Here is a 21,282-nt window from a genome sequence, read left to right on the forward strand (position 1 = left end):
GTGTCGAGATACGACTTTGTTTTTTTTTTAGTCACCAACATCCCCCCCCCCCACCCATTCGTAACCCATCTACACCCACCCTAAGCAAGGTGTGCATCACTGCTGTTCCTCAGTCAACTTTGAGCTGTATATGTGCATCTCTGCTGCATATCTCATCTTGTTTGGGTTGTACTGGAATGTAATTTCGCATGTCTGTGTAAAAGCTGTACATATGACAATAAAAGCTTCTGATTCTGAGAAACTGCATGGGTTTTTACAGAATTAAGCAGGTCAGAATGATGCTTACACCATAAATCAGCAATGTTATCAGCACCACATACGCCTTCAATGTTGGATGGCAATGAAGTTTTACAATTATTCATGATATTAACCTCCTTCCAGAATTTATGGTAACCATTACTTTGTAGACCTCTGGCCTGAGAGTCTGCTCTCATCATGTTTTCTTGCCTTTTAATAAAGCGAAGTGTATTTCTAAATCTAGCAGTAGTCACTTTCTTGCTCTCAAACAATGCACCTTGTCGAGGTTTCCCTGCTTCATGCCAGAGTGTGAAAGCATCCCTGGCTGCAGCTTGATGTTCAGCTACAAAGCCATTCCAGCCTGGGTTAATAGTCCAGCTTTTATGACTCCTGCTTCGTAGGCAGAGACTACAATTTTGTTATTTTTATTATTATTATTTATTTTTATTTTTTTACAGCTTTGACTATATTTTCATAGAGCTCACACAACTCATTGCACTGAGGAGCATTTTTGCAGTTTGGATCACAGCATGGCAGTGCATCTTTGGGTAATTTTACAGCCTGCAGCTGAGTATCTGTGTTTCTGTGTATTTATTGTATATGTAAATATGTTTATTTTTAGCATAAACATTCACGAAAGTCAATTCGAATTTGCTCCCTTTTGCAGCCTGCCTCTAGTGGTCCTTTGAGGAACTGCACATTTTGGTATTAGTATTGTTATTGGATTGGATTTCTGTTACAGCAGAAGTAGAGTAGAAACGGACACTGCAGGAATAGTTTTTACTTGTTCATTTACAAAGTGTTTGATCCAAGCCCATTTGCAAAGACTTGCAGTGGTTTACAACCCATAATCCTGAGCAAGACTTCTAGAAAATCTCAGATTTCCAGTTTGACCGGCCTCTTCCTCTGACAGAGCGAAAAAGCTTTATGTCTGTCACCCCATTTCAGTTATAATTTCACACTTTAGACGTTTGTTTGTTCCTCTTTACCGGAAAATGATTCGCTTAGCTTAGCTCATCATCACACGACCCCCCCCCCCCCCCCCCACACACACACACACACACCCCTGCCTCATTGTGTGTGCCTCATTGACAAATCCATACAACTATGTGGGGCACAAAGGCTCGGATTTAGCTGCCGGGCCAAAAGCGAGGAAGGGCTGGGTGGGCCTGGCCTACACTGAAATTTCTGTTGTTTTTTTGCCACCCCGTGAGCAGTCATCAGTTTTACTGGAAATGCAGCCGGATCCAGAGCGGCTAGTGATGCGATGGAATGCATGTGCACTGTTCCACCATTGTTGGGGGAGAAAAAGAGCTGACCTCCTGAGTGCCATCTCCTTTTGATAGGCAAATGTATTGGCAGGTCTAATTTGGAAGAGCTGAGGTCTGCTTTAGGAAGGTGATGTGCACTGAACTAAAAAATAAAATCAAATTAATGTTTAAATATCAACAAATACAGTCATATTTAACCTCAGCGTCCATCTTTGCAGGTTTCTGTAGAGCTGGGGCATCAAACTTCAGACCTCCAGAGCCGGCCTCCTGCTGTTTTTTAGATAAAACTTCCTTATCTGCTGCTGGTTACCTGGATCAGGTGTGTTTAGCCAATAAGGAGCTTCAGTGTTAGTCTGGTTGGAAAATATGTTGGATTCTGACATCCCTGCTGTCTAAATTGAATCGGTTAGTTCAAAAGGGGCCCAAGTCCAAGAGGTTTGTTTATCCAGGGAATGATTTTAATCGCATAGCTTAAAGGGAGGCTACACAAAATGATTAATACTTTACCCAGATTTACCACCAGTTCATAGCTTACAAATGCTATAATATGAAGCACCTCACTTTGATTATTTCAGAGGACTAGCAAACTAAAGTCTCTGGACTTGGGCCCTTCTTGAATTAAACAGGGGCGCTGCCATATTGAATAACTAGTGCTGCCATCTATGGGATAAAGCTAAACCCATGCAAGAGAGGCCCAAGTCCAGGAATTTTGCACTTAACCCTTGTTCTATCTTAGATGACCCCACCCTTACATTGACGTCTTCGTCCTACCATGACAAAGGTGGATAAAGGTGGAAAGATTTCATGTAATCCATGGACACCAGTGAAGATCACAAATCATTGAAGAAAAAAGGTTCAGTGCACTGTCTAGTGGGTCTAGATGACCCAACTCCCTAAGTGCCTAGGATAGCACAAGGGTTAATGCATTTTAAATGTCAAGCATAGTCAATACATTACAACAGACTTGGGACTTTTTTGCACATAGTCAGATATTTTTTTTCCCTTGAAGACCATAAACATATAATCTCTAATTTGAGAAATTGTGGACTTGGGCCCCTTTTGAACTAACCGATTCATTTGTAGTGGATGATCATTTTGGGTTAGGGTCGGATAGTTGCTAACCTAACAAAACTCTTGCTTTCTGTGTTAGCTCTTTACCACTGCAGATGTCAGCGGCAACACCAAAGCAACAAACTCGTACTGTAACTCTTTGCCCATCCATGCGATCAGGCTGATTTCTGAGGTAAAAAAAGCAAATTTTTCTATTTGTTGCGTCCGGATAAGCAGATTTTATGTAGATATCGCTGCAAAGCAGCTTTTCTCCACGACAGAACCAGCTGATTTACGTTGTTTGCGTAACCACTTCTCTACTGTAAAGTGAATATCGGCACAAAGCTGCTTATCTCTGCTTCAGAATCCACTAGAATTACAATTGTTGAAGAGTTATGTTCTTAAAGGGGTAACTGACAACTTTATTTTTGGCTATTTTAAAGTGTCAGACCTGCATGGTGAAAGTGTGAATTTGATATTTTAAAGTACAAATTCTTCACTTTTCCAGGTCAAGATTATTGAGTGAGTGTGATATCACCCATAGAAAAAATTCACTTTGGTTCCGACAACTGAAGTCTCTTCAGTTGCTATTGTTTTGTGATACTAGAGGCAGAAGTTATGGTAGAATTGCCGTCCTTGTTGGTGTAGTCCATTCAGACTTTACATTTCGCAGACCAATTCTAAACGTTTGTATCAACGTCAAACTCAACACTTTCTACTGCTGCTTTGGTCCGGTACAGGCCTGCTGCAGGGCGGTTACCAACAAGAAGACAGCTAAGAAGAGACACTGATGAGTGTTTATGACATATAGACTTTAGGAAAAACAGTGAAAAGCAATGTGTGTCACGTTAAAAGTTGTTTGAATGAGCCTGCATTCATCCCAACACGTTTCAATGAACAATACAATTAAGTACAATTAAAAAGTGTAATTTAAATTTTTTGCCTAAAAATTAAAAAAGGAAAAACAGAAAAAATGTGTGGTTTGAAGAAAAGATCTTTCATGGAAGGAAGTAGAAGTTGTAGCCACTACATTTAATAATGATAAAGTTTGACCAATTCATGACACTCTTTTTACGACAAAGCAGTAACTACTTTTTTTATTTTACCATTTTTTTTGTGTCTGACTCAATAAATCTGCACCTCATTGTTCTAAAATGTCTTCACGTACCAATATTGTAAATCTTTGATCATTTGTTCACCAGAATACATTTTACCCAATTGATAGTTGCATAAAAACACTCTAAACGAGTGCAAAAACCTGATTCTTCATTTTGTTCCCAAAAAAGCTTTGCACACAGCCCTCTTGTATCATCTGCAACCATGTGATGGATGCTGCCTCTTTCTCATGCGGTTGTCCTGAAATCAAACCCCAGTTTGAATCCGTTCGACGGCTCAGGCAGCAGTTTGTTCTTACAGAAAATGGTGGTGACAGTCGGAGCTGGTGAGGACGCCCGGCGGCGATGGTTCCAGGAGGAAAACCGATGCTCTGTGCAGAAGGAGCAGTGAAGCAATCAAACTCAATTATTTAGCCAAACGGGGATTAGTCTTCTGGGCTTCAAAGTTTGACAGCTATTGAGGAACTTGCTTGGGCATCTCGCAGCAAGACAAAAACTGACATTTTGTGAACTTCGGAAAGCGCTGATAGCTAGATGAACAAGAGCACTGTCATGTCTGTCTGCTACAAAAAGAATGTAACTATTAATTAGAAGACAAAAGCGGCCTGAGCATACAGCACAATTGAAGATCTGTTTTAATTTAGCCTGAAATCCCAGTGCAAACATGGATGATAAAGATACACGATCAGCGCGATGCAAAGTGAAGCAACACTTTTGGTCTCCATGCTGGATGTCAGACAACCTAATGCAGAGGAGAGCAGCAGAGAAGAGGCAATCAATGAGTTCACAGACCCATGATGTAATATACAGATCCAGGCCATCAATGTCACACGGATTTCACACTGCGTAAAGATTTCTGTTCGTGCATCGAGATTGAATTCATTCGCAGCTGCGTTTTCATGGGTTTTATCATTATTCGACAGGAGGGTGAAACATGACGAGCTGAGGGACCGTTTAAAAAAGAATGTGATGGTGTCCAAAAGGTTGTCTTTTTTTTTAATTGTTCTACTTGTGCGTTTTCTAATAACAAATGGGTAAAAGGGGTCAAATCCAAATCCTTTAAGTTCAATATTTGAATTGGTTTGCATTTGATGTCAACAAAAGATGAGTTTTCTATTGTCCAGAGTAAATTTATGCCTCAAAAGAATAGTGAAAGTCAATAATAGACTTTTTATGAGGAATATTCCAAATGAAAATGTTTATCCTGGAGACAATGTGAAACAGTAAATGGGGTCATTTAGACATTCCATCCATCTTGTTTCAACAAATATCTGTGCTACACAATCCCCAATTTCTGAAACGGTCAAAGATCAGTATCTGGTGAAAATATTGTTGACTGCAGCAAGGAAGGCAAAAACTAGACGATGGCGTAACCCTTGTGCTATCCTAGCCACTTTAACATTGGGAGTTGGGTCATCTAGACCCACTAGACAGTGCTCTGAACCTTTTTTCTTCAATGATTTGTGATCTTCACTGGTGTCCATGGATTACATGAAATCTTTCCACCTTTATCCACCTTTGTCATGGTAGGGAGAACATGTCAAAGTAAGGGTGGGGTCATCTAAGATAGCACAAGGGTTAAGCCAGAACCACCAACTGTCACAGACTGGACTGAAATAGAGGAGATCTACATCATGGAAAAGATGACTTTCACTTTGAGATCGAAAGAAGGCAATTTCAAGAAAAAATGGGACAAATGGATTGTATGGAAGAACTCTCTGGTCACTGCATGATCCAACTTATCTTTCTGTTTAAACTTAAGGAATGGCTGCTGTCATGTATTCTTTTCTTTTTTCTTTGTTTGTAAGACTTATTTTGTTTTGTGGACTTATTTCTATTTTTTAAATCAATGAAATTTAAGTTAAAAAAAAGTCTATCCTGCAACACTGATTGACTGAAGTCGTGTGCTGAAAACAGCAGAAAGTCACTCTCCAATCCTACCAAATGTCCAGGATCTCCAAAACGTTGTGTAATCCTTCTGATTTGAATTTATTTTCATGTTTGGGATAAAAAGGAAGTTTGCTATTGTCCTATGATGGGACGTGTGGAAGACATAAAATTGGGAGCAAATAACAAATCAACCCACATTAGGGGACATGTCAGGACAACGTTTCCGTTTAGACTGCTAGAAACTATCTAAGACTATTTTCTAAACTTGTGTGCAACACTTTCAACATGTAAGATGTCCTATTAGTTATTTTTTGATGATGGTTGGACTACATCCTTATTTTTGGAATTCCAAAGCACAAATTTGTTTGTGTGCAGAGATGCTTTCAGATTGGACCTCCAAATAGTCCGTTCGTCCTGATAAGCATCTATCAAAACTGCCCTTTTTGGCTAAGATCCAGGAAACGCTAGTGGCTGAGCAGGTAATTTCCTTTTTAAATAAAAATAAACTATTTGAGACCCTTAAATCTGGTTTTAAGGCCAACCACAGCACAGAGACTGCCTTGCTGAGAGTAATGAATGACCTTTTAATGGCTGCAGACTCAGGAAAAATATCGATTTTTTTTTTTTTTTTTTTTTTTTTTTTTTTTTTTTTTTTTAGTTCTTTTAGATCTCAGTGCAGCATTTGATACAGTTGACCACTCTATTTTAATAAACCAACGACGGTTGGTTTTTCTGGCACAGTTCTTAACTGGTTTTATTCTTATTTATCGGACAGGTTTTTTAATGTTTTCATCTGCAATTCTTGCTCATCTAAGGTGAAATTGACATGTGGCGTACCCCAGGGATCAGTACTGGGACCTCTGTTATTTTCAATTTACATGTTACCACTGGGGGAGATGATACGCCGACATAACCTTAATTTTCATTTTTATGCCGATGATACTCAACTTAACTTATCCTTTAAACCTGGTGACCATGGTCTTTTAAAGAATCTCAATAGCTGCATTGCTGATATTAAAACCTGGATGGCCCAAAAGTTTCTGCAGTTGAATGTGGACAAAACTGATGTAATTAGTTTTGGTTCAGTTGAGGCCCGAAATGGTGTCGCTCAGAAATTGGAGTCTCTGTTTAACAATGTTTCTTCAAGCTGCAGAAATCTGGGGGTGATATTTGATACCGATTTGAATTTGGAGACGCATGTTAAATCGGTGGTCAAATCTTGTTTCTGGTACCTACATAGGTTATACATGATAACCCCTCTCCTATCAAAAAATGTCTTGAGATGGTGATTCATGCTTTTATTTTTTCCCCGTTTGGACTATTGTAACGCCCTCTACACATGCCTTTCAGAGCAGAGTGTGTGTCAACTCCAGTTAGTCCAAAATGCTGCCGCCAGACTCATAACCGGAACCAGAATAAGAGATTAGCAATCTGGATTTCGAAAAGTGCTATATAAATAAAGTTTATTATTATTATCAGGCATCAACTTTCTGCATTGGAGCAAAACATCTAGCGTGAGTAGGATTTATGGTAAAGACCCATTCCAATAAAAACTGTGGGTTTTTCTTAGGTGTTTTTTTTACACATTTTTGTAGCATTTTTCTCATGATTGAGGACGTATCGAAACAAAAAAAAAAAGCTCAACATTGCATTTGTGGGTAATTTTTTGTTCAAATTATTGTAAATCAGGAGCAGCCGAAAGAAATTGCAGTTTAAAGAAGATTATCTGTGATGTAGAAAATAGGCTGAACTGGTCACAAGCTCCCTGCTCCGTTCCAGTCCAATGCATCCATTGTAGACGACTAGATCCATGTACGTCTTTGTTTTCCTTGTCTGACCTGGCACATGGCTCCAAACTGTATGGCTGGATAGCTCCAATATTGCTCGCCATTTTTGTTGAATCGGTAATGTTAGGATTTGGGTTGTGAAGGGCTGTAAGCCAGCGGGAGAGCATGTAAACAGAGCGCTCAGCTATGGGCGATGGAAAGAGAGGGGGTCAACATTGAATATTGCTTGAAAACTTTCTTTTGGATGTAAAAAAAAAGTTTAAAAATGGGAAAGTTGCATGAAGAAACCGTACATTTAAAAGCTGAAGTGGTGTTCATGAATATACAAAACACAACCTTGACTCCTTGTGAAACAAGTGCAGAGATCCTGATAGGTTACTGATGCTGTGAGGTTTCTGAGCAGCCTGGGATGAGGAAATGTGCAGCTGTTAGAGTAAGAAAGCAAACAAACATTCCAACTGTTAACATTTTAATAATTTAATTTAGGTGGGATTGGGGAAGGGGGGTTCGGGGCTGCTTCGTGGTAACCTTGAAACGACCCAAGGTTGGAGCGTTCCCACCTGTTCTGCCATCAGGAAAAGGAACAAAAACAAGGAGGTCTGTGGACATTCAGCCATTGCTGTGTAACCACAGCAACTCCTCCCTCCAACTGTAACATCGCAAAAGCCCCCCTAAACACACATACACACACACACACACACACAAACACAAGCAACACCACGGGGGACCAGCAGGGAAGGAATGTGGCGAGGTTATGGCAAGCTTTACTTTTAAAACGTGCATTTAAAAAAAACAGCGTGCATTTAAAAAAAAACAGCGTTTGTCCCTGGCGGTTTATGATCTCTTTGGCTTGCCATATTGCTGCTCACCTGCGATTAACGCCCAGTTCACGCGGTAAACCCACCCCAGCACCAAATTCTGCCTCATTATCAAGGCGATTCTCACTGGGTGATTTATATACACCCATCCAGCCTCTCCATCCTCCTCCTCCCTGTGTCTCATCCGAGACGGGAGGGATGCTGCTACTCCTGCTGGGGGAGAGAGAGGCTGAGCGCACTTGGGAGTGCAGTCCCCCCCCCCCCCCCCCACCCCCCTCCACTAAAAAGCTCCTCCTCTGTCGTCAGTTAGCGGTCACATTTTCGCTCAATGAGAGCAGGAGCGCACCGGAAAGGATTTCCTGATCTGAACGTGCCGCCGCGCCGCGCGCCTGTTTTCTCGCCTCAGCCAAAGGTAAGACGCGGGTTGCAGCCTCCGGAGCGCCGCGCGCGCTCGCGGAGAAACTGGTGATGATGGTGTTGGTGATGGTGCCGAAAGGGCGTCATTGAAGGGCAGACGCGGGGTGGGAGTGTGCGTGATAGGATAGTTGCCCTCTGGTGTCACAGAGGGAGGCGATCAGGCTTTAAACGCACCATCAGGGAAAAGTCAAAGGATGTCAGCTTGTTGTTCTTCTGCTTTGTACCAGAGCGGCTGCTCGTAAACAGCTGGCCTTCACGTTTTTCACAGGTAAAAAGCTTTCTCTGACTTCAAGGCTGATGCAAAATGATCGATCGAAATCCGATTTGATAAGTTTGATCACGTGCTTCAACCTTTAAATGTGGATTTCGGAAAATGACAGGCTGTTTTAAAAAGGATAAAGTTCAGTAGACATCACTCAGATCTCGTGAAAGCCATGTTTTTATGGAAGGCTGGATCCAGGTTGAATCTTCCATGGCAACACTCATTTAGCACTTGTTTGTTTAAAGGTCAAACTAATTGTTTAGCTCTCCCTTGTCTCCATTTTCCTTTCCATCTTCAAAGCACCCAGAATTCAGGATTTACTTGATTATTTGATTGCTGTCTGATGTAATGGTTCTTTATTCTTCTAACAGAGGCTACTATGAGGAGACCATCTGGCAAACCAGACCCTGGAAAGCAATCCAATTCTTCAGAACTCATTTGAAGTGGACCGAATCATGCATCGCGGCCGGTAGAACTTGCTCCCTTCTGTTCTGACTTTAAGAGTGAGGAAGCCAGACGCGGCACAAATATGGGCACAGACCAACCCTGCACGGACTCCCTAGAGCGGAGACCCATTCTGGCTCCGGATCAAAAAGCACAGCTTGGCCAGAAGTGTCTGCGGAAAAAGCTAAGGCCTGTTCGAATCTTGGGGTTTGTCTTCAGCTTGGTGGCCTTAAGTGTTGTCTCTGTCAGTGCCTTGACCTGGAGCTCATGGGGGGTTAGTGAGCCAGCGCTTCCTAGGGAGGAGCACCACCAGACGGCCCCTCACAGGACCCTACTTTTCACCCCAAACCAGAGGGACCCGAATGTGTCAGCTGACATGCCCATAGCAATGAGGTCCACGGCGGGCGACAATGAGAGCCAAGGCGAGTACCCGCCAGACCTCTTCACCCTCAGTGAAAGACGTCAAGGAGCCGTGGTCCTGCACATGTTCGGCATGATCTACATGTTCATCGCCTTAGCCATTGTGTGCGACGAGTTCTTCGTCCCAGCCTTGACGGTAATCACAGAGAAACTGAACATCTCGGATGATGTGGCAGGCGCCACCTTCATGGCGGCAGGCGGCTCCGCCCCGGAGCTGTTCACCTCCATCATCGGCGTCTTCATCTCGCACAGCAACGTGGGCATTGGGACCATCGTGGGCTCGGCCGTCTTCAACATCCTCTTCGTCATCGGGATGTGCGCCATCTTCTCCAAGGAGATCCTAAACTTGACGTGGTGGCCGCTCTTTCGCGACGTATCCTTCTATATCCTGGATCTGATCATGCTCATCATCTTCTTCCTGGATAACATCATCTTGGTGTGGGAAAGCGTCACACTGCTCTCCGCCTACGCCGCCTATGTGATCTTCATGAAGTTCAACAGCAAAATGGAGGGCTTCGTCAAAAGCTGCATGCACAGGAACCAGGTGGTGGAAGTGGAGGTGCAGCCCAAGGTGAGTTCATCATGTTTACCCCATGCCCACTCTCATCCCCATTTAAACATTTCATGGATCTTCTTCTAGGAAGGTCCATTGATATTTTCCTACCACTTGTGGCTGATTTGAATCAGTTTTTTTCACTGGAGACATCCTCCAAATGACATCCCCTCCCTTCATCATCTTCACTATTTGCAAATAAGAGTCTCAAATCTCTGCTGTCTTGGATCACTCAGTATGTGACAGCAGCTGCCAACCATATGCCGAACTGGCTTATTCCTCATTACTCTTAAAAATAACAGAAAACCCAGTGGGCGTTTAAGAACAGAGAGCTGTCAACAACTAAAACTGACCATTTTGCATTCATATGATTCACTCTACGCTGCTGTGCAGAACTGGCATACTGTATTCCTCAGTGGGATTAATAAAACACAGACAAATGTGTAATTCTGGGTTAAGCTCTACAAATTGTGTCCCAGTCTGAGAAACAAATCCCTTGGAAAATCTCAAGAACTATTTTCCCCCCTCTTTCCTGTGAAAGACCACGTTATTAACTCGATCCAGACACATTCAGGAAACAACTTCAGTTTTTGTTTTCCCTATCTGTCAACCTTTGCAGTGTTTCCCTATTTACTCACGCAGAGAGACTACAGAGGGAGCAGAACTAGTAGGAACCCTTTGTGTTTTTTCACCTGACACTGACCCACTCAATGACACCGGAGGGCAAAAGATACTGCGGTGTAATTTGATAGCCGTGTAGAGATTATCCAGCCAGATTTAGCTCTCTTTGTAACACGAGGTGGAAATGAAATTCGCACAAAGTTGAACTCTAAAGCTCTCATTAAATTTGGATTTCATTCAAGTACTTAAAGAGTATTTAAACAGCAGGTTGCACAATATTTGGAACAAAAAATCTAAACATCAAAGCAGCTCTTTTTTGTACGATTCAACCACACTTGTGCTATATTTTAACTCGGAGTAGAGGTGCATTGGCTGAGAGCCAGAGAAGACCAGGGTGACCTTTAGCTGCTATGGATTGTGGGTATTTTGGCCAAGAGTGGCGTTCATGTCCATCATTTTCTGCTGAAAAACAACTTGAAAAAAATAGCACAAGACACACATAATGATCGAGCTTGGGTATTAATCCTCATCTCGGATCGTGCACAACTGATTTAGATTGTGAAAAAAGCAAATCATCTTCTTTTAGCGTCATCTGCTGAAGTATAAAAATAAATAAAAAAATTATTTAGAGAAAAAGAAATTGTTTAAATATGAATTTACTTGACGTTTATAGTCAGCCAACCTTTTATTTTTCTATCTCCAGGGTTAATAGAACTACAGAGAAGCGATATCATTAAAACATAATCATCTAAACACCCGTTTTAATCAAGGTTTGACACTTCTGGGACGTGTATTTCAAGACGCAAGTGTTATTTTGAGATTTAATTTATAACACCAGTCGGGTGTGTGCGTGTGTTAATTCATGCAGTAGTGATGGAGTGTAATATAGGATGGCAAGGACAAAAATGACTAAGGTTACTTGTAAAATGCCCCTTTTTCTTTCTTTAGTATTTTGAATTACTGTATTTTCCACACTAAAGGGTGCACCTCATTTTAAGGTAATAAATAAGCTGGTTTAAGCCAAATAAAATAATCAGCGATAAGTCTCAGTCAGTCAGACTTTAGGAACTATGTTCACGGTAACCCTAAAACTTGTTTGAGACACGCAAGCTACTTTTAGAAGCGTTGGCTTTGGCATATTCACAATACCTGTAACTCCTAACCTTGTTTGCAACATAAAAAAAAACCAGACTGATAACAATAAACTAAACGTTGCTGTGACTATGCTAACTCCCAACCTTGTTATTGACAAGTAAACAAAATGCTGTTCGACATCGCCACACATTAGCCACATTAGCATATTGACAGTAACTCCCAACCTTGTTATTGACACGTAAATAAAATGCAGTTCGACATCGCCACACATTAGCCACATTTGCATATTGACAGTAACTCCCAACCTTGCTGCGTTAGCGTATTTATGATAACACCCAACCTTGTTAGCAGAAAACGGCCTGACATTTAGACAGAGTGCTCTTTACCTCTCAAAATTGCTTAAAAATCAGTAATCATTTAACCAGAATTAATTCATATCTATACCATGGTCCGGGTGAATACTCGATTCTGATTGGCTGCTAGGTGTGCGTTTAAAAAGTGAAAACCGCACCCCCCAAAAAAGAAGTTCTGGTCACCCATCTCAAATCTTCTGTATCACTGCGCCGGCTTCTTTAAAACAACCTTTAGCTTCATCATCTGGACAAAAACAAGCTGCAAGAGATGAACTTTCTCTCTGAACTGATGCTTTATTCAACCCATTGGGACGATCAGCATATATATATATATATATATATATATATATATATATATATATATATATATATTGCTTTATATAGCTCAATCTTGACTGCCTTGTCATGATAATGTAACAAATAGTCCGCTTTTTGTTATCGGGAAGAAAACAAGAATTAAGGACTAAAAACTGGTTAATATTTATTGCTTTTGTAAGTGACCATAGTATGAGCGGGTTAAGGTCCTTTGAATCTTGCATTATCACTTTCTAACGCACTTCGTGGAAGCATGCGTTAAAAAGTGATAATGCACACTTCGTCGGCCATTAACCCCCTACTTAACCGTGTTAACAGTAACTTTAGAACTTGTTTGTGATGTTCGACATGCTAGCCATGTTAGAAGCGTTAGCCACATTAGCATACTGCCTTTGACTTCTAACACACACACACACAAAAAGACTGATGCCAATAAAACAAACGTTACTACTGCCTTTTTAGTAATGCATAATAAAAGCCTGTAAGTGGCCGGGATAGGCTGCGGCAGCCCCATGACCCCGAAAGGGACAAACGGAAGAAGATGAATGAATGACTGAATGATAATAAAAGTTCTTGCGTACATGTTAGCTGCGGTAGCACGGCTAACGCCCACCCTTATTTTGTATCTTTTAAAGGGCCTATATCATACTATTTTTAAGCCATTTATAGTAAACAATAACCATGTATATAATAATATATTACCTGTGGCACACAAAAGAACAGTTTTTAAAAAGTAGTATTGGTTATTAAACCCGAGCTCTTTTCCAACTCAGAAGTAAGACTACATGATCTCTAAGGCACCGCCTTTCGCTCTGTGTGCGTGGTCTGCGTCTTGCCCTAGAAAGCAAACGACATCCAAAGTTATGTAAATATAGATTGTAATGTGCATATAAAATGAAAGCATTTTTGACAAACACTGCTAGCTCTGCGGAGAAAACGGGTGTTTGTGTTAGCCTGGGGTGGTGCTGGCAGTGCAGGCTCTTCCTGGAAGGGGCTGTTCTTCACTTTGTGATGTCACAATGTGAGAACTTGCTCGTTTTCGTGGGTTGGGAGGGGCTGGTGCTCAGAACGCAGGTTTTTAGAGGAATACTCAGATGCGTGAACGGATCAAAATATCCCTTTGGGGTCATTTATAGTGAGGAATAAACATTATAATATTCTTAAAAACTCAAAAAATGGATTATGCGTGATATAGGCCCTTTAAAAACCGACTGGCATTTTGAGAAAGAATTGTGTACCCCTCAAAATCTCTTCAACATTAGTAAACCCAACCAGAATTAATCCATACATAATGTCCACTGAATTATAAAGCACACCATTAGGGCTTTTATGTGCACCTTACAGTGAAAGTACGGTACTTTTAAAAGTGAGTCAGCGTTAGTTAATCATTTCAAGGGTGTTCTCTGTTGCCCATCCAGTGGAGCTCAGGTGGGAAGTCTTGCTCTGTCAGGACACAAGGGTGTCGTTTTACATGATGCCCTTGAGCAAAAACGATGATTAAAATGTGCTTTCCAGATATTAGGATGCTCCCACACGGTTTTACAAGGCAGAAATGAAGGCAGTGACCTAAAAAGAAATGATGGGACAGCTACATGTATGAATGCTGCAAAACAGGAAAAATGCTGTTTATTGCAGCTCGCTACAGAAAAAAATCAGATTAAGAGGTAAATATGGACTGCCGTGTGATGTTTCACATTAGTCCGTTCCAAACTCCACGAGTACTGCCTTTAATCTCATTACGTAAACCCCTTGTGTTGCTTTCTCTCTTTCTTCCCCTTTTTTTTTAACTCTTCATGTTTGTTGTCAGCGTGTTGATCCTCATATCACAAAAATAGATTACTTTGTGTCTTTTATTTTCCAGAATAATGTGGCTCGCAGGCAGAAAGTTCAATAGCAAAAGCGAGATGCACTTTTCCATCACTGAACATATCAGGGATGTCTTTTTTTTCTCTTTTTTTTTCTTTTCTTTTTCTCCTCAGGGCTGATGTCTAGCATCATCAATAGAACACTAACAGAACTGTCAGATCTCACTTCCCTGCAGCAGCTGCTACATCAAGCTCAGCGCTATCATCACAATCAATCAACAATAATTTCTGCTACACTGCAGTCTGTAAACTACAGTCTAGAGAAAAGCTAAAAGTCGTGGATTCTGTTTTCAGAAAGGTGAAGTTGTTGGAGGAGAAGACAACATATGGACTCTTTCACACTCGGTCTTCATTAGGCTTATCGCAGCTAAAGAAATGCACTCTACGTTTTCTATAGCCAATAGTCAATGGCTCGATCAATTGGGGCTGGAAAATGAGCTCTGCTTGTTCTAAAGTGAGAAAAAAAGGCCATCGGTGCATGCCCAGTTGAGCTAAATGCAAAGACATCTGAAGCAGTTTCCTTTGTTTCAGGATACCGATCTATTTTCTGCATTTGGTTCCTCGTCTACAGCGGACAAAAAAACGAATAATAGAATAAAACATGTATCCAAAATATTGAAATACTTCAAAAAGTATCGGAAAAGAAAGCTTATTTTACACAGAAGAGTTCATATGGTATTAGTGTTCTGTAAATAACGTTAGGGTCCCGCATCTACGCACATCTGCCGGTTTTTGTTTAGACTGCCATTAATTTTGCGACAATGAAGCTTTTTCACAATTAAACAATATTTAACAATATTATATCCTGCTAATGCACAACTAGCAAGATGCTAACGCCTTTTACTGAATGCTAATGCACATTTAGCGCTGGTATATCATAGTGAAAAGCTAAATTCCTAAAAGATAAAGTGAAGTAATGCGGTCAAAAACAAAATTAGGAAAGTAGAGAAAACATGGGATCAACGCTTACTCTTTTCTTTTCCCAAATTTATTTTTAAAAGAACACTCCGATCATCTTTCGATCAATTTTTCAAGTGTACCCCGTGGTCTTTTGTTTCTGATTATGCCATTTTTAGCCACAGTCACAATGTCTATAGTGTTTTCTAGGACATACAGTAGTTTCTGCAGAGCGGCAATAGTTCATTAGAAGTTTGCCTCTGAATTTGGGGTGAAACCACTGGAGCGTGGAGCAACCCCATCCCCCCTTCCCGTCATTCATAACTGAAAGTTGTTTACGTGTTGTTTAGTTAGCTTGCAGCCCCTCACACCCCCAATCTAGCCATCTTCAAGTGGATCCATCGGAATGGAGCAGAACATTTAGCTTGTGGCCCGGCGTATTTCCTACGTTATAAATAAGATCTTAACAAACAGCATTTTTCCGTCTGCTCCTGATTCACAATGATTTGAATAAAGAAATACGAGAAAGAAATAAGAAGTTTAAGGCTTAATTTTCTTAATATATATCCTCCATCATCACAAAAATGCAACAACAACATGTTAAAAACACCAAAAATACCATTTTCATCAGAGTGAGTCTTGTAGATTTTTCCCTCTTGAAGCTGCAATATCTGATGCACACATCTGTCAGGAGGCTTTGCTATACCTGCCTCTGCCTTTAAAAAAAAAAGAGAAGTGTTGTTTTGGAGCAATCTTAACCATACCATGATGGGGAATGTATGTTCGGATGAATCCCAACTGTAAAGAGCAGAATTCAGGATGATGTCAGATGTGAAGACCTTCTAAGCCTGCCAGTAAGCTGTCGGTAGACAGAACGCTGCTTCTTCCAAAGCTGTGAATATATAGCTTGCATTCGAGTTTGACACTACACGTTATCAGTTTTTGCTCCCTGCAATTTCATCGGTCTTTGCTGTTTTGTGCATTTAATTGTCGAAGAATAGCAGGATTTTACTGCGTCGTTTTTTGCAGACTGTTGCATGTTCTTTTACTGGTAAGCTCCTTGCTGTGGTCGGTGACGTAACATGAAACAATTTGTTCCCATGGACAAAGGTCCAATCACACTCATCATGTGCAGTAGATTGCCCAGGAAGGTCACTTATTTCATGCTGCCTCATCTGAATGCATCTCACATTCATACATACAGTAAATCTTCCGTGTGCAGACTCCGGCGACAGTTCGAGGTCACAGCCAAAGGTATGACTCCTTCTGTAGCCCCACAAACTTGGATGAGAATTCCATGATCATTCCCGTGCAAGATGGATGCGTGCCTTTCTCTGCTCCAGCCATTTTTTTTTCACTGGAAGTGCAACAGCATGTGCAAGCTTTGCATGCTGACGATGTCCTGCTGAAATATTCGTTTCACTGACGCTTTTCATTTGCTTTCGTAAAAAAGCAGCAGCCCAGTGAGGCAATCCGTTACAGCTTTTCTTTCAGCGGCTATTATAGGGATTTTTGCCATTTCAAGCTCCTTTTTGAAGAGGTTAGTTTAGGCCCAGAATAGAGTCGGCTTCATTAGCAGAGGCAGTGCCATCTTCCTGTACACGACATAAGAAAGGTCTTTCATCATCTGTACGTCCTCAGAAGCACATCCCTAAGCTGGTCCAGGTTTATCTTGTTATCTTGTGGCCTCTTTCTCATAGACTGGCCGAATGCTTTTGAAAAATACTGGCTCAGTCAGATCAGATTAGCCAACCCTTTTCAAATTGTGCATGATGATTTTACAAAGGATAATGGAGTCACAAGCCAATGGTACGATCTAAGGCAAGTGTTGCCCACAGTTAGGGCACATTAGCTGCTGAATCCACAGTTGGGAGTCTGACGCTGAACTCACACATTCCTGAAGTGTTGGAGGAAGAAAAACTCTATATGTGCCAGTGGTGTAGTTAAAAATGCATGTGGGGTGACGCATGAGTCAGAGGATGACGATCAAGAGATGTACTTTACGGTGATGGCGATTTATTTCAATATATAAATATATATGTGTCGTTGTTTTTTAAATTTTCATTTATCTTTGATGGCCCAGAGTCCACCCACACTTCCTTCGATTGATTTATTGGGCACCCTTGATCTAGGGGGATTTTTTAAGCTACATACACATCGTCAGTTTTCAATGAAGTCTATTTAAACTTGAATAATGCACATTTTGGGCTTCTACGCTTAAAACTCTCCTCTAAGAATCGTTTTAAGACGGTTTTCAAGCTCTACGTCCAAAACCTGTGGCTATTGTACGCAAATTGATGGTTCAAACCAGGTCAAACTTTGACTAATCCGTGACAAGCAGCCAATTGCAATGAAAGGTCAACATGAACACCCGTAAACTTGCGTTTCAGGCTTCCATGTTCAAAACCTTCACATAAGTCCAGTCTCTGGCATTACGTACAAACTGGGCATTATCGAACACGCTAAGAGTCCAACCAGCTTAACTTTCTACTACTTGAATGTCAAACAGCTAAACTTTGACCAGTTAAGGACTCTGATTTGGTAGTGATGTGCGTATGGCGACTCCTTAAATTCATGGACATGCCAACGGTATGAAAATAGATCATAAGGGAGAAATTAAAACTTGCAGTTTGTGCTCGGCTGGAATCCTATGACACCAAGTCTGTCATATATGGGAATAGAGCTGTAAAAGAAAAAGCCTGGAGCAAGATTTGCAAGATCTGCACTGCTTTTCATTTCACACCAAACTTTTTACAAGAAGAAGAAGAAGCCAGGGTGAACACCAGGGGCTAAAGAGGACATGCTGTAATGATACCTACATTTTGATTATGTGCAGGAAAATATCATCAAGGTGTGGCGGTGTCATGAGATTATAAAAGCACAGCATCAGAAATTATATATGGAACGATCCGTTGCTGCAAATTGAAGACGGATTCTGCAACCAGCCGTGCTATTGGATACCTGTTGTCGTCGGTTTTTGATAAGCCGGCGTGTGTGGAAGCAGATGTTGGTTCTGCTGAGATAGAAAGACGCGACCTCTGATGCATTACCAAGCTATAAATAGTGTCATGGAGGCGAGATCTTCCATCAGGATGTGCTTCAAAGATTGGCTACAAAGCAGATTCTGCGCAGGGAGCGGGGCTGTTTCTGCTCTGAAGATTTAGGACATTGGTGCAGCAGTGCCGTGCATGCCAATGATGCCTCACCTGCTACCTGCTTAAAACACAGGCCTTGTTTGCTTTCTCACACACTGTCCTTCCAGCATTTTTATCCAGTCCGTGGAAATGAGTGTCCATCCCGGCCCACTGCAGCACAAGGCTCCGGCTGTTTATCTTGGTCGTGTGTGACGTGTGCGGCGGATTATTTTCCATTATGACAAATGACGGGCTAATTTTCGGCTAAGTCCAGATGGGCTCTGTCAGCCTGAACCAAAAATATAAACTACATCTGTTTGGGTAATAAAAGCAGGTGTTGCGGTAATTTCATGTAAACACAGCTCTAAAAATGGCTTTTTAATTACAGAAAAGCTTTGGATTTTCACAATTTCACTCAGATGAATCAAAATGACTTTTGTGATTAAACTCAGATAAATTGCTTTTTCTTTATTTTTTCTACATTTCTTCACTGCATGCCACTGTCCTTCAGTTTCAAACCATCAATTCTGTGAAAGCATTTACGATACTATTGAAAAGAAAGTTGTAGAAGTGGCCTTGGTAGCTTTATGTTGAATTTATGCCTCTGGTTAACGTAGCAAAGGTTAAAGCAGCTACGTGAAAGGTGTTTAAACTGAAGTAGATTTTTTTTCTCATCCACGATTACATATTTTTTTTGTTGAAATCCAAGAAATGCACCTATTAATCACTCAAATTGTTTCTTTTCCTCATATTCATCCTCATCTTTGGCAGCAGATATGCTGTTTTGGATTTGATGACTCCAAAGCACTATACATTGTTTCTGTAATTTAAGGTTTTTGTTTTTCTTCCCTGAAATCTGCAAGCTATTTTATGTTTTTATTTGCATGATTGTGGCAGGTAGCTTTTAAGATGCAAGGATGTAAGATTGAAAAATTTTGAGAGATTGCTCAAGCTTCAACGCTTTCAAAGCTCGCCCTTTCACATGTGGGACTTGTATACTAAAAGGGTTCTGTGCTGGTTCTGGTTACAGAACACTTCTTCTAGGAGCTATTTGTGTTATTTTCTTTAGGTATTGTGTTCAATTTGTGGTTCTACTTAAAGTGGTGTGAATGTGGACTTGTTTAAAAGACCCCTCAGGCTCTCAGCCTCCTCAGCAGAACCAAAAAAGTTCATTCCAAAACCAGCTAGAATATCAACCAGCAACCAGCTCAGTGGCCTTGTGGTGGAGTGTCCGCCCTGTGACTGGAAGGTCGGGTGTTCAAATCCAGACCGAGTCATACCAAAGACTCTAAAAATGGGACCCAATGCCTCCCTGCTTGACACTCAGCATTAAGGGGTAGATTGGGGGGTTAATCCACCAAATGGTTCCCGAGCGCAGCTGTGTCTGCTGCTCACCGCTCCCCCAGGGGATGCGGAGAACAAATTTCACACACCTAGGTGTGTGTTTCAGAATAGAACTGTGAAAGAAAAAAAGCCTGGAGCGAGATTCACGAGATTTACCGGATTAAAATGATTTGGACTTTTTCAGACTTATGTCAGTAAACTGATGATGATCTTGAAACTACTTGGAAAGAGGCCTAGACGAAGACCAATGTACAACTGCAAGCCACAAGCTCCCCTCCATTCTGATGCATCCACTTGCAGACATATAGACCCCCGTAAGTCTTTGTTTTTCCTCGTCTGACCTGGCATCTGGTTTAAAACTGTCTGGGTGGATAGCTCCAATATTACTCGCCATTTTTATTGCACAGCTAGTGTTAGGTTGGGCTTTTGAGAGGCTGTAAGCTACCTGGAGAGAGTGTAAACGAAGGGATGATGGGTAATGAGCGCAGGCTTACTCTCCGCCAACGGTCTCGCCCATAACTCCGAGGTGAATTTCTGATTAACTCCTGCTAAAAACTAACATTTGATTTTAGCTAAAAACGGCATAACCCTAATTTAAAGACCCCTGGGAACACTTTTACAACTGATCATTAGATACAGGCAAAAAAATAAGAAGAACATGTTTAACCCTTGTGCTGTCTTAGATGACCCCACCCTTGCACTGACGTGTTCTTCCTACCATGACAAAGGTGGATAAAGGTGGAAAGTAGGCCTGCACAATATACCGCAAATTTATCGTTATTGCGACATCAATATGCATATCGCAAAAGACAGAGAAAATTGCAATAAATGGTTACCTTAAATATGCTAAAATAATCTTATGTGAACTTGAAGCTTTTAACAAATCAAATAAATCCCTTTATGCATTTGACCATTAGGATGGACCCTTTCACGTTGTTGACCAATCAGATGGAGCCCTATTATGTTAGATGTTCGCGTCCTATGACAACGAGGATCATTTGGAGTATAATTTTTAAACTTTTGCAATGAAATGGGAATTATGTTTTTGGTTGTTTTGCTGTATGTTTATATACCGTAAATTCTGTCTTTATCGCATTATTAATCACCAATATCGCATATCGTGAGTTTTCCTCATATCGTGTAGCCTTAGTGGAAAGATTTCCTGTAATCCATGGACACCAGTGAAGATCACAAATCGTTGAAGAAAAAAGGTTCAGCGCACTGTCTAGTGGGTCTAGATGACCCAACTCCCAATGTTAAAGTGCCTGGATAGCCCAAGGGTTAAAATGCATTTTGTAATTCAGCTAAAGCATACTAGTCAGACTGCTCTGAAATCATGTGAAACAAAAGCAGTTTTAATGCTTTGCTATACTGGTACTTAAAAAAAAAACAAA

General features: G+C 41.1%; 1 protein-coding gene across 14 annotated transcripts in view; it reads left to right on the forward strand.

The window, feature by feature from the left end:
* LOC101167489 (sodium/potassium/calcium exchanger 2) overlaps positions 1 to 21,282 on the forward strand; it is a 79,202-nt gene that overhangs the window by 3,768 nt on the left and 54,152 nt on the right. For 6 of the 14 annotated variants that reach the window (XM_020711597.3, XM_078936412.1, XM_020711600.3 and 3 more), the window contains exons 1-2: positions 8,379 to 8,580; positions 9,219 to 10,282. In XM_020711597.3, the coding sequence (XP_020567256.1) occupies positions 9,377 to 10,282 (906 nt within the window). In that variant the 5' untranslated portion in view covers positions 8,379 to 8,580; positions 9,219 to 9,376. Of the gene's footprint in view, positions 1 to 8,378; positions 8,854 to 9,218; positions 10,283 to 21,282 lie in introns of those variants that run through there. The other 8 variants (XM_078936407.1, XM_078936411.1, XM_078936413.1 and 5 more) reach the window with 6 other exon arrangements.

Source organism: Oryzias latipes, chromosome 18 (assembly GCF_053564925.1).
Source record: "Oryzias latipes strain Hd-rR chromosome 18, Olatipes_Hd-rR_3.1".
Taxonomy (NCBI): domain Eukaryota; kingdom Metazoa; phylum Chordata; class Actinopteri; order Beloniformes; family Adrianichthyidae; genus Oryzias; species Oryzias latipes.